Source organism: Homarus americanus, unplaced genomic scaffold (genome assembly GCF_018991925.1).
Source record: "Homarus americanus isolate GMGI-L3 unplaced genomic scaffold, GMGI_Hamer_2.0 scaffold24523, whole genome shotgun sequence".
Lineage (NCBI taxonomy): Eukaryota > Metazoa > Arthropoda > Malacostraca > Decapoda > Nephropidae > Homarus > Homarus americanus.
Window position 1 is genome coordinate 3534240 of NW_024744357.1, and position 14886 is coordinate 3549125.

General features: G+C 44.3%; 1 protein-coding gene across 1 annotated transcript in view; it reads left to right on the plus strand.

Annotated features, from left to right (window-relative positions):
- The window catches only part of LOC121877826 (lactosylceramide 1,3-N-acetyl-beta-D-glucosaminyltransferase A-like), a 93448-nt gene extending 80032 nt beyond the window's left edge, over positions 1 to 13416 (plus strand). Inside the window, 2 exon segments of the mRNA XM_042383710.1 lie at positions 11421 to 11946; positions 11948 to 13416. Of these exon segments, the coding sequence (XP_042239644.1) occupies positions 11421 to 11946; positions 11948 to 12741 (1320 nt within the window). The 3' untranslated portion in view covers positions 12742 to 13416.
- The last annotated feature ends 1470 nt before the right edge of the window (positions 13417 to 14886 follow it).

Below are 14886 nucleotides of genomic sequence, written 5' to 3' on the forward strand. Positions count from 1 at the left end.
AAAAGCAAAAAATAATGAGTTCTCTTAAGCTTTGGCGTCGGTGTGTTGCAAATGAAGTGTGTGGCGTCGGTGTGTTGCAAATGAAGTGTGTGGCGTCGGTGTGTTGCAAATGAAGTGTGTGCAAATGAAGTGTGTGGCGTCGGTGTGTTGTGAAGTGTTGCAAATGTGTGTGGCGTCGGTGTGTTGCAAATGACGTGTGTGGCGTCGGTGTGTTGCAAATGACGTGTGGCGTCGGTGTGTTTAAATGAAGTGTGTGGGGAGGTGTTGATGTGCGCGTTGGTGTGGGCGGCAATGCAGGCGTTGATATTCACGTCGATATTGTCTTAAATGCGGGCGTCGTTGAGGATTTAAATTTGGTATGGGCATTGGCGTAGGTACCGGTATGGTCCTGTGTGTGTGTGTGTGTGTGTGTGTGTGTGATATCGTCTAGCACCGGGTTGACGGAGCCGGTGGTAGGTTGTGAGCTTATCTAAGGCTCCCACCCCCTTACCTGTAACCAAACATTTACCTGTACACAAACACCTCCTCTGGTCTCTACCTGTAAACAAACACCTCATGTCTCTACCTCTAAACAAACACCTCATGTCTCTACCTTTAAACAAACACCTCATGTCTCTACCTCTAAACAAACACCTCATGTCTCGACCTCTAAACAAACACCTCTGGTCTCGACCTGTAAACAAACAAACAAACACTACTGGTCTCATTGTTCGTGTGTTTATCGTCAATTAAAGTGAAACAAGTTCTGATGGGTCGGAATAATGTCCCAATCTTTTTCCTTTAGACGTCGTAGCTGTTGTGTCCTAAACCACCAGCAGTCACGAGGCGCTGTGAGTCAGACCAATTTACGTACATTGTGGATGAGGGGGCGTGACCGTGGATGGGTGTGGGTGTGGGCGTGGGTGTGGGCGTAGTCTTGCAGTATGTACAGTAGAGTTGTAGGTGAAGGCGGCGGTGTTTTGCAAGATACCTCGATTCTCTGAAAGTATACATCAACACCTCAGTGGATCTTATACATTGTAGAGGCACGGTATCCATCTATGTATGTATGTATGTATCTCTCTCTCTCTCTCTCTCTCTCTCTCTCTCTCTCTCCCTTTCTTCCAGTGAGGGCGAGTCAGACCCAGGACACTCACTCACACACACACACACACACACACACGAGGCAGGAAATACAAACTCACTCAAAGTTACGGGATGTGTGGCGCCCCTTCCCTCCTGACACCTTCCTCCCTCTAGCCACTTCCCTCCCTCCTGACACCTCCCTCCCTCCAGCCACCTCCCTCCCTCCTGACACCTTCCTCCTCCTGACACTTTCCTCCTCCCGCCACCTCCTCCCTCCAGCCACCTCCCTCCTCCAGCCACCTCCCTCCTGACCCTCCCCTCCCTGCCACCTCCCTCCTCCAGCCACCTCCTCCCTCCTCCCTCCTGACACCTCCCTCCCTCCAGCCACCTCCTCCCTCCTGACACCTTCCTCCCTCCCCCCCTGCTGACACCTTCCTCCCTCCTGCCACCTCCCTCCCTCTAGCCATCTCCCTCCCTCCTGACACCTTCCTCCCTCCTGACACCTCCCTCCCTCCAGCAACCTCCCTCCCTCCAGCCACCTCCCTCTTGCCAGCTCCTTCATTCTCAAGGATACGTGCAAAAGATTCTACCCTGAGAGGAAAAATAACATAAATCACCTATTAATTAAACACCTTAATGGTATTTAACCTAACCTCACTTAACCTAACCAAGGATATAGAACCCTTGGAAAGAATCCAGAGGAGAATGACAAGACTAATCTCGGGCATTAGGAACCTTGAGTACAGAGACAGGTTAAAGCATCGTAATTTGCACTCCCTCGAGAGACGCAGAGCGAGGGGCGACCTGATAGAAGTGTATAATGGAAGTCAGGGCTAAACAAAGGGGACATTACAAAGGTACTAAAACTATCCAACCAGGAGCGAACTCGTAACAATGGTTCTAAATTAGACAAATTTGGATTTAGGCGCGAAATAGGTAAACACTGGTTTGGAAACAGAGTAGTGGATGAGTGGAACAAGTTACCAAATATCATCATTAACTCGAATACGCTGGATAGCTTCAAACACAGGTTGGATGCTTATATGAGCAATAGGGGTTGGGTGTAAATGGGACTGCCCAGTATGGGCCAATAGGCCCGCTGCAGTTTCCTCCATTTTTATGCTCTTATGGATGCCAATCTTCAAGGGATCCGAATGTTTGCCTTACCTGGGCTTGTCCCTTTGCTCTTGGTTAAATAGTTGATGGACTGACATTTATTCAGCAAAATCATCATAAAAGTTTACATTAATTTAGCAAGCATACAGACATCGCAGGTATATAAACAATGTACACAGTGCAGGTATACAGGTATATAAACCCACTTAACCAAGGATAGCCCAGCCAGGTCATCACATACACTACAGGCAGTGTCTAACATATTCAGTGCACGTCTACTGTATATGACAGTCCTGAACTTTAGTAAATGGTCCACGGCAAATAATATCTTCTTTTCTTTCAAGGCAGCGTGAAATTTCCACTTTCATAACTAAAATCTAAAGTAAAGTAAGAGTTTTTGCAAAGAATATCTCCACGACTAAAATCATCATTCATTTTGGAGTTCACAGGCCTTATATTATGAAACTTCTTATTAATCTCAAAGTATTATTATAATCAGAAAAGTCAGTAAAACAGGAGGTATTATTGGTGCTGAATTTGCCGTGTGTGGTCGGTCTTAAATTGTACGGGAGAGGGAGGTAGGGAGACACGCGCACCTGGGAGGCGAAACTGAGTGAGTGACAACACCCAGCCATCAGGCACCCCAGATGACGTGGTATTATGTCGAGCTGGAACGTCAAAATGGGGTGTAATTGTGAGTGTCTTGACATACTGCTTCGTTGGGGAGTGAAGGAAGGAAGAGAAGGAGAAGAGGAGTAGGAGGAGGGGTAGAAAGAGAGAAGAAGAGACATAGGGAAATAGAGGAAGAGGGGGACAGGAGAAGAGGAGAAAGAAAGGAAAAGAGATTAGGTATTTGAGGAAGGGAAAGAAGAAATGGAGGAGGAAGAGTGAAGAGAAAGATAGGAAAGTGGTGGAAGGGTTTGAGAGAACAAGAGGGGGAGGAGGAAGTAGAAGAAAAAGAAGAAGAGTTATAAGGAAATAGAGGGAGGGAGAAAGAGAGATATAAAGAAGAAAAAAAAGAAGAAGAAGAAGAGTAAAGGGGAATAAATAAGGAAGTGAGTGAAGTTTAAATAACACAAGAGAAGAGAAGAGAGAAAGAGAGACAGAGAGAAGAGAGACAATAAATAGTTTGAAGACAGTAGCTGATCATCACCAATTAACTAACGTCTTGAAAACATAAATAGAATCACATCATTATCTTGTGACTTTTCCCAACCATGTTTGTTGGATCTAGACAGACAGTCAAACAGACAGAGAGAAAAACACGAATGACAGGATGACAGACAGACAGGGATAGATAAATTTATTTTGTTTGTGTCCATGGTATTTTGGTGTGTGTGTGTGTGTGTGTGTGTGTGTGTGTGTGTGTGTGTGTGTGTTTGCAGCTATAAATCAACTGGTGTTTGTGAACTTGACTGCTTGTGCATATACCTGTATTTCCCTTGTATTTGTCTGTTTGTTTGTTTGTTTGTTTGTTTGTCTCTGTTTACGGTATGTCCACGATCATTACTGTGGAATGGTGGGACGTATAGATGTCATCAGCTCACGTGTGGGGGAGGGGGGGAGGAGATCATTAAGGTGAGCCAACGAGACAGGTATAAACACCATCACACCCCTCCCAGGCCTTGTGAGTCCATCCATACACATAAACTACTCAAAATACAGACATAAACAACAATCTGACGGACAAACACATATACAAACCATAAAGAACCATTATACACGCGTACACAAACACCGTGAGGTCGATAGTACAAACAAACAGACATATAAACACTAAAGAAACTATAGATAAACAAACACAAATATCCAAACACTTACAAACATTCGTACAAACACAGAAAAAAATGTCATATTCTTTAAACCAAAACACCAACACTATTTACAGTAAACAAACACCATTCAAGAACAATGGTACAGGTGACAACACTTGACCCATCATTAACGCATGAAACACGGGGTCAGGGTGGGTCTTGTGTGGTAGGGCGAGATACAGGTAGGGTGGGGGAGGAGCCGGACGGAAGGGCGGACGGTAAGACGGAAGGTTAGACGGTAAGACGGAAGGGTTGACGGGTGGAGAGACGCAAAGGATGGATGGAAGGATAGACGGAAGGATAGATGGAAGGATAGACGGAAAGGATAGACGGAAGGATAGACGGAAGGAATAAAAGGAAAAACGGAAAAACATCATCATTAATTTTACCTGAGAGATTAAGGTAAAAGTTCTGAGTGTGTGTGTGTGTGTGTGTGTGTGTGTGTGTGTGTGTGTAGTGTGTAGTGTGTGTGTGTGTGTGTGTGTGTGTGTGTGTGTGTGTGTGTGTGTGTGTGTGTGTAGGTGTGTGTGTAGATAGTGATCAGTACCTACACGATCCACCACTAGAGGTAATCACAGGTAAGCTAATTAGTTACTGATAGGACTGTGATTGTGGTAGTGGTGTTGTGAGTGAGGGTAGAGGTGGTGGTGAGGGTGGTGGTAGTGGCAACAGACCCAGGTAGGTAATGAGGTATAGTGATGATGATGATGATGATGATGATGATGATGATGATGATGACAGACAGACACTCAACCTAATGAAGACAGAGTGAAGAAAGGCTGAATAAGAAACAGTCACATCAAGACGTAGGATGAGGTGATGTGTGTGTGTGTGTGTGTGTGTGTGATAATAATAATTAACGGTTTATTGAAAGAGCATGGCAACCGGAAGGCTGAAAATATACAATTACATAATTGGGGAATGGGTCTCTTGATTTACAAATAATATACAAGTAACATAAGTGATACAAATATGATATATAATAACTAGGTGGGGAGAAGGTCAAACCACAGGGCATTTCAAAATAGTGACAGTGCAATAAGTAGGATTTACTGGGCGTGAATACACTGGTTCATTACAAGTTATTGATAATTTTTACTATGGTTGGGACTGGGCTGTTCTTATAGCGATCAGTTCGTGCTCGTATGGGCTGGATGCGGTTGTGATGTAGAACAGCAATTCTCGGGCGAGGGATCTCAGGTGGTAGTAGGAGCCGGTGTGTGTGTGTGTGTGTGTGTGCAACCTCCTTTATTGTTACTAACTGTTACCCGACTGTTGCTTGAATGTTACATTACTACTACGACGGACGGACGGACAGACAGACAGAGACACACAGACAGACAGACAGAGACAGACAGACAGATATATAAAGACAGATAGACAGACAGACATACAGAGACAGACGATAGATAGATAGATAGATAGATAGATAGATAGCATAAAATTATCTAACAAACCATTAAGAATCTGAATCCTCTGACAGATGTATAGTGGGCCTTCATATTGTCTGTCTGTCTGTCTGTCTGTCTGTCTCTCTGTCTGTCTGTCTGTCTGTCTCTGTCTGTCTGTCTGTCTGTCTGTCTCTGTCTGTCTGTCTGTCTCTGTATGTCTGTCTGTCTGTCTGTGTCAAGAACGGTGTGAAATTCGACGAATCCTGAGAAAGAATTATATTTTATCGTCAGAATTCTGATTAAAGTTTACCTGGATTTATTGTTTACCTGATTTATAGTTTACCTGATTTATTGTTCACTTGATTTATAGTTTACCTGGATTTATAGTTTACCTGGATTCATTGTTTACCTGGAATCATTGTTTACCTGGATTCATTGTTTACCTGATTTATAGTTTACCTGGAATTATTGTCATTCAAATTTAACTTGAGTTTAGTTATAATCTACCTGGATTTTAATTGAAGTTTACTTGGAAGTTAATTATAGTTTACCTGAGCTGAGGTGAGAAGCAATCTACCTGTCTCATTTACATACATACATACATACATAAATACATACATACATACATACATACATACATACATACAGCGAGATTCTGCCGTAACTACAGAGAGGGAGGAATGCATTATCGTAGGAACATCTGTCATTTCGGATTCATATTCGATAAAACATCCAAAGTCTTTTAAAAATATATATGTAAAACATCGTAAGTTTTCTCAATATACTTTAAGTATTTTTTTCTCAAAGTAAAAAAACCCGCAGAGCTGAAAAATTAATTGCGAGAGAAATATTATTATTTTCCTTGAGTGAGTTTTATTATTAGGGTTTCTTCATGCCAAGCGTTCCATGATTAGATTTTGTTTCAACTTTTTTTATATATTAAACGTCACGGTGTTCCTTGAAGTATTCCATGAAGCTAACGATATTATTTAGTTCTGGATAATGAAGTTTTACGGTAATTGCTCTTCCGTTGTCTGAGTGTTGTGTTTTAGCTTAAGCTCGGAATGAATTAGGTTTTGCTTGGCAAGTAATTGGCAACTGCAGGGAGCGGATATACCAGCTAGCGAATGGTAGTGGTCGTCACGCAGACTAGCAACGACTGTGTACAGCGTTCACACGACCCTAGACCACCTCTCTCTCTCTCTCTCTCTCCTCAGTTCTCTCTTATTCCATTTCTTTCTTTAACTCGCTCTTTTTCTATCTCTCTTCATAGGTCTCTCTATCTCTCTCCTTAGCTCTCTCAATCTCCCTCCTTAGCTCTCTCTCTCTCATGGATACATTACCAAGCAACAATTTCCACCAATATTATCCTGAGCTAAAGTCAATTTACCTTGACCGTAAAACTTCATCTGACTATTTAAAGAAGAAACAGAAAGAAGAGGATGGTTTGTGTTCACCTGAGAGACGCACTCTGCTCGCTGGACACATTAGGTGCACACACACACACACACACACACACACACACACACACACACACACACTACTACTACTACTACTACTACTAATAATAATAATAATAATAATAATAATAATAATAATAATAATAATAATAATAATAATAATAATCACATCAATAAAAAATCAATAAATAATATCAATATAATATTAAGTTCTCTACCACAATAAAATATAGCGTTCTCTTCCACAATAAAGCACGTTCTCTACCACAATAAAACACGTTCTCTACCACAACAAAGCACGTTCTCTACCACAATAAAGCACGTTCTCTACCACAATAAAACACGTTCTCAACCACAATAAAGCACGTTCTCTACCACAATAAAACACGTTCTCTACCACAATAAAACGCCAGGTCTCTACCACAATAAAACGCCAGGTCTAAGTATCACCAAAATCGTATCAGTTAACAGAGTCAACACGACCATGAAGGACAGCTTGTCATCCTCACACAACATCAAAACACACGTTGTATCCACACTCAAGACCCGCCCAGTGTGGATCAGAACAAAGGTCAAGCCGGGCAATCACATTCTCCTGACCTTGACCTAACTAAAAGAACCAGTTAACTTGTGCTTACGGAGAGGTCAACGGGGCCAGTGATCGTGACCAAGTTAATGAAGGGGTCAAGTAGAATTCTTTCCGTCGTGTGTTCTTTGACCTGAGCTTAAGGCCATGTGAGTGAATTAACCAATCACCGCAAAAAGGAATAAGAACAAGAACATAAAGAGCAAGAACAACATAAAGAACAAGAACAACATAAAGAGATAGAGAGAGAACTATAACGAAATATAGAAATTGACAGTGATAGATGGATCAGAGAGAGAGAGAGAGAGAGAGAGAGAGAGAGAGAGAGAGATAAAAGTATAGATAAGTAGATGCTAAACAGATGAATAACTGGAGAGACAGATGAATATATAGGTAAAGTACATATGGATGGATGGAGAAAGAGACAGACATAGATTGGTAGATAGACAGACAGACAGACAGACGGAGAGAGAGTAAAAAAAACAGAGTAATATTAACTGATAGACAGACAGATACAGAGAAGGAGGGAGGAGTGAAGACAGAGTGAGAAATGTGGGAAGGAGGGGAGAGGGAGAGAGGGAGAGAGGGGGAGAGGGTCGTGTCAAAAGAGGTTTGGGAATGTCCGTCAAGCTCATAATAGTCTACCCAGAGTGACACGACGCATGGAGGCAAGACATTTTCCTGGAGACGAGTGTTACTAAATTCACTAGAAAAAGGTTTTATTATATTTGTGTAAGAAAAGTATTTATATTTTATGATTCCGTTAAAACAAAGAAAAATATGAAGCTTCCCAAATTCTTAGCCAGGATAAAAAAAAAATTATTTTACCGAACTGGGAATATCGAGGACTTGAGAATGACAGCTGTTTCTCCACCTCCAGCCGTGACGGGTGTGAGGGAGGGAAGCTGACCAGTGTTATCCTTCTCACACACTCAGTCGACGAGTGGCAACCTGTCTGTCATACTTCACCTCTCTCTCTCTCTCTCTCTCTCTCTCTCTGTCTCTCTCTCTCTCTGTTCCAGCCCTCTAAAGTTCTGAACCTAGAGCCAGCGTTTTAAATATTTAGTGTTGTTAAAGGTTGTCATCCTTGTATCGTGGCCAAGATGGACCACAACTCTGCCTGGTCTTTTATTTACTGATTAAACCTCCCTCCTCCTCCTCCTCCTCCTCCCCCCGAAGATAAAATAATACTTTGAGTGAGGGAGAACAGTTGAGAATTATTTGCCAAGTCTCACATCAGAATTCTCTTAAAACTATTTCTGAAGTTCTTCTAAACACACACACACACACACACACACACACACACACACACACACACACACACACACACACACACACACACACACACACACACATCCTAGTCCTCTCCCTCCATCCCACCCACCAAGTTTGCTCTTAATGATTCAGCCTATAATATATTCATGAAATATATCCGTTCTGGAAGGTATCTGCCCCCTCTCTTCACTCTCCTAGTATCTCCTCGACTCATGACTTAAGCCTTCCCATATCTCCCCGTCCCGCCCCTTGCCAGTCTTCCTTTCACTGAGACATTATCCTTCGTCAGGTCGGTGCACTAGTCCAGGTGGCTCTATAATTACAGTCTTCTTCCTGACAAGACTCCCGGGTATATTTCATATCCTCCAGCTGCTCTTAGTGTAAAAAAAAACGAATTTATAAATATTAGTTACGTCATCTTTACACGAATTAGTAGATGATAAACACAGACAATTTCATCTAGAGAGAGAAATATGTGCGGAACGAACCTCGTATTGGCTTCAGTATTCACCTAAGAAATTATTCCATGAGAAACAAGTGAAAGTGTTACCTTCCCTCCAGGGTCGTGAGCGGCTGTGTGTATGTGTGTGGTTGGCGGGAAGCCGACGAGTGACCTCAGGGTCACGGCTTTATGCCTCCTGTTTCATGACTGCCAGCTGCTGAAGCGACGTGTGACAGTACACACACACACACACACACACACACACACACACACACACACACACACACACACACACACACACACTAATAAATATATACACTTCCTTCTTGCTCAAGTTGATATTGTTCATAAAGTATACAACAGTTGATTGGTTTTATGCAAATATCTCAATCAGCGGCAAAAGGTTCACACGTTGACCATGAAACACACACCAGCTGCAGCTGTCATGGGGTGCAGTGCTTAAGTGAGCTGGCGTCCATATCTTACATCACACTTTAGAGAGAGAGAGAGAGAGAGAGAGAGAGAGAGAAAGAGACTCTCAGGGCCTCTTGAAACAACTAATACAACAAATCCTTTGGTCAACACAATAAACGCTTACTGTGTTACACCACCACAAACAACAACAACAAACAGGTCCTTCAGGATTCATATAAACAACAACATCCTGCCAAGTCACTCGTGGGAAAACATCACTACTATAACAAGGAGTAAACTGGCCGCTTGAGGACGTCACGGCCTCCCTCAGGAATCACCTTTAGCATACAGAGAACGTCTCCGGTAATGTCTGATCAGTGGGCACCAGCGGAGTCACCTTGTAGTCCGGCACACAACAGCGAGTGACTGAACGCTCTTGAGGACTTTGTTGTTTCCTGTTTGACTGTAATTATCCCCACCCCACCTTACGTTACCTGGTGATTAAAGAACACTAATGCTACCTAGAGAGTTGGGTTTGGGTTGGGTTGGGTTGGGCTTGGGTTTGGGTTGGGTTGGGTTAGGTTGGGTTAGGTTAGGTTGGGTTAGGTTAGGTATACAGTGTTCAGGTGATCCATTATCGTCCCCGTTCTCACCATATAAGAAATAAGACGAAACAGATCAATTAAGGAGTAAGGTAACAGGGGACAATATTCTCCACGTGTTTTGGCTCCTCGGTAAGAAGACCAACGATGAGGCAGATGGTTGACTATCTCCACAAATACCAATACCTATACTTTAGCTTCTCTCTCCCTCAGATGATCAGGTACCAAGAGAGGGAGACGAGGAACAGGGTGAAGCACGTATATACAACTATCATTATTTGGTCTCCTCAAACATGGAGGAGACGAAAAATGAGGATGATAATAGACAAGAAACTGAATACAATTATGAGACGAGGTGGGGGTGAGGGGTGTGGATGATGGAGGGTGAGGGGTGTGGATGATGGAAAGTGAGGGTGTAGAGTAAAGGATGATGATAGAGGCACAGGAAGAAACAGAGTGTAGGAGGACAGTAAGACACACTGGGTGGTGGGCAGGGTTATTGACCTTACACAGGCTAACAAAATTTTAATGTTTTTTCTGTGTTTTCAATTCGCCGCGTCAGAGAGGGGGTGACATCACAGTTGTTGATATAACCTGTCACGGGGCGAGAACCTCTGTGTCAACACCCTCCAGGCGTCAGTAACCCTAGCGGGGGCGCCTTAACAGCTAGCTGGTCAGGTGAAATAAGCTGAGGGGCTAATCTTCAGGTGATCCAATAGACGAATATTAAACATTGATGGTGAATATAGAATTTAATCAGTAAGTAGAAAGTGGATATTTTGCCGTGAACTAAAGTACTCTTGTAAATAAGGCTATCAATACAAGGCAAGCTTTTTGCTGTGAAGGTTAGGTTATATTAGATTAGGTTAGATGGTTGTACGTTAAATTCGTATAAAAAAAGCATGTGTGTAGTTTTAAAACCTTGGCGGTAAAACATCCGCTGATCTGTGAAATATTCAGACAACGTGGGAGTCTTGCTTCTCTGGGCAAGTCAAGATATATAATTTTTGTGTGTTCTTGTGTACTTTTCTGTCTGTCTCTGTTTAATAACAAATAGCTGACGACGAGTTAGTCAGTAGAGTTTGTTGTGTAGTGTTAACGGAGATATAGTATTAATGCTCCTACATCTTTATATTCAGTATATATGTCCAGTGCAGTATGTCCACAGCAGAGGTTAATGGCCGTCCCTCGAGGCGCCCGTACAGTGAGCTCAGTGTTAACTTGTGTATTTTGACGATGGTGTTTCCTCTTGCAGACTGACTTGCTGGAGGCTCGCCTGGGTAGCAGCTCCAGTAGAGGCAGCAGCAGAAGCAGCAGCAGGTGCAGCAGCAGAAGCAACAGCCCATGCCCGGACTCTGAGAATGGTGGAGGTAGTGAGTGGTGTGGTCGGTGGTGTGGGCGGTGGTGTGGGTGGTTATGTGTGGTGAGGCTGGCACAGTTCTCCCTCTGCCTCACTCTGGTTGCCGCCGCCACCCACCTCATCATCGCTGCTTTCACCTCAATGCTCATAGCGACGCCCACTCCCCGCCCACGCCCGCCTGTGCCATCCCTACCAGAGCACCAGTTGCCACGGCCTGAACCATCCAAACTGCTAGACTTGCACGACTTCCACTACGTGCAGGAGGCGGGCGAGGTGTGCTCCCCTGCACGACTGTTCTTCGTTTTCCTGGTCCACTCCCGCCCTGACCACTTCCGGCAGAGGCAGGCCATCAGAGCCACATGGGGTGGCCACAAGGACCTTGATGGCGGGTGGGCGGCTCGCACCGTCTTCCTACTGCAGTGGCGGGTGGGCGGCTCGCACCGTCTTCCTACTGGGACAGGGCAGTGGGGGCGGCGGAGAGGCGGGGGAAGAGGACGGCATGGGCGGTCTGGAGGTAAGAGAGTTAGTGGAGCAGGAGGCAAGGCGTCATGGGGACCTCGTTGTGGGCAGCTTCACCGACCACTACCACAACCTCACGTACAAGCACGTCATGGCGCTGCGTTGGGCCGCCGACCACTGCGCCCACGCCACCTACCTTGTCAAGGCCGACGATGACGCCTTCATAGACGTACCGGCGCTGAGAGCGCTGCTAGGGCGCACCTTCCCTCTCCCCCCTCCCCGCCGCACCCTTGCCTGCAACGTCCTGCCAGCTGGGACACAGCCGCAGCGAACAGGCAAGTGGGCGGTGAGCGAGGTGGGCTACCCGTGGCCCGAGTACCCGCGGTACTGCGCTGGCCTGGCCTACGTGGCCACTCCTGACCTGGCAGACAAATTGTCCCGTGTGGCGGAGGCGGGTGTGGCGACCAGGATCTGGGTGGACGACGTGTGGGTGACGGGGCTGTTGGCAGAGTCGCTGAGCCTCCAGCCTCACTACCTCAATCTACGTTACTCCTTCGACCACAACGAAATGGCGGCGTGGGCGACCCGAGCCAAGCCCGCCGCCCCGCCTCCATACATCTTCGCTCATCTCGACCCAGCCTGCCCGGACTGGCGACCCACACTACACACTCTCTGGCACCACGCCCTCTCCGCCCACCATGTCTCTTCCACCACGCCCACGCCCTCGAGTACCTCCACAACATCTCGGTCTAGATAGTGTCAGCTGCACATACCACTGTTGAATTATGTACAAATACCCATCGCACCGCTCAGTGACTCCAGGACTACTGTGCTCTCATCCACACATCCTTCCCAGTGTCATCTGTGTAAAATAGAGAAAATATGAATTACCATGTTCCACTGTGTGCCATTTTGTTACATACGCGCGCACACATACACACACTCCCCTACACACATACACACACAGACATTCTCCTAACATAAATACACCCATTGGTACCGCAAAGCGCACATGCAGAACGCCCCCCACACACACACGCGTTAAGCTACACATGCATACGTAACGTGCTTATTTGTGTATATTTGTAAATAACGACAGAAATATTCGGAAATGTTTCTATCAAACGAATTGTCACAATTCTGTGCCAAACGAATAAGTGTCCTGAAGGTGGCCACATCACCCGCCGCACCCCACTACGGTCCTGGAGGCCACACCCCTAAGGCCACATCCCTATCCACGCCACTGGACACACGGCAGGAAATACTCCAATAGTGAGACAATAGCGAGGAGGTCAACATGACTGACGACTACTGGAGTTTGTTCTGTGTCCCAGGTGTCGTGTACACAATAACACACACATACATACAAACACATGGACACATATACATACATACAGTAGACACATAAACACTGGCATATGTATTCACACACACACACACATATTATATATATATATATATATATATATATATATATATATATATATATATATATATATATATATATATATATATATATATATATATATAATGGTTGCCCTTGGTGTAACGAGGATGGCCGGCCCAAGGGCCACCTAGGCGTGAATTTGTTTAAGGTGTGTTGTCGCCAGCACAACAACCACACCCAAGTTTACGAATTGCATGATCCAGTGTCAAGAAATAGTCCGAGAAGACCGGACAACTCGCCAACTGCACTGGCTAACCATTACCCGGGACGGACACACACACACACACACAGACAAGGACAAATAAACACATGAATTTGTTTATATCTCACACCATGGGAGCGGCGGCGGGAAATAACAATAAGAAAGAGAGAATAGGTAATTAGTGTGCGACATAACTTTACCTTACCGAGACAATGCGACTCCTCACCCACTGAGAAGAACACGAGAGGCAGAGACAAACCCCCACGAATAACAATATTAAACTAAGAACCACACCATAAGGTCGACTGAGTTTACACGTGCTGGGGTTTTATTTCTCCAAGTTTTTTCAGTATATTTTGTGTTCTTATTATCCTCCTTGATATTACTCCTTTACGTGATATCGTTCATTTTCGTCTAATTCTATTTCTTATCGTGAATTGTTTTGTTTTCGGGGTGTTGTCACGTCCAGTTTGTGTGTGTGTGTGTGTGTGAGGAGACGGTAAACAGCATAGCCTTTGGGATAATTATTATCTTGCTTGTGTTATCCGTCAGAATTTTCTCTAATTAATTCAGCTTTTTTATAATTTGTATAGTCCCTCAGTGTTTTGATTAAAACCCCAAAAATGTATAAAGTAAAATATCGTAACTAATAAGAGAACGCGCCGCGCTTTTGTTAACGTTCGCCTAACTCACCTAACGAAATCCGGATTCACAATAATATTATTACTTTTTTGTACATGAATAATAAGCTAAGTAGCATTTAATCATATTGTATCGCTGTTAAAAGGCACAGTTCTTGTTGCGTCCATGGCGTTAACAATACCGTGTAAATATTAACACTCCACACTCCAGAATTAAAAGGTCACCTCTCTCTCCCTGTCTCTCCGTCATGGATAAAGTCATCACGGTGTCACACAAGGTGGACCAACACGCACGAATGATTCTGGTTTGCTGTAAGTCAGGAGCCGTGGCGCGGACAATAATCACATCACAGAAACACGACGAAAGTAACTATGAGTCAGGTTAATATGAAGTGAACATTCCCCAGATGACGAAGGTAACGCTTGATATGTCGCTGATACATTTGGTGGTAATATAAAGGCCAAGTGACACACGGGGAAATATCTCGACTTTTTTCCCCAACAGTTATATTTTATGACTTTACGTGTACAGTATGTTTTCAAGTAAATTTTCACATCTATGTAATTCAGATAAAGAAATCTTAATACGTCTTTAATAATGAAGTAACTGTT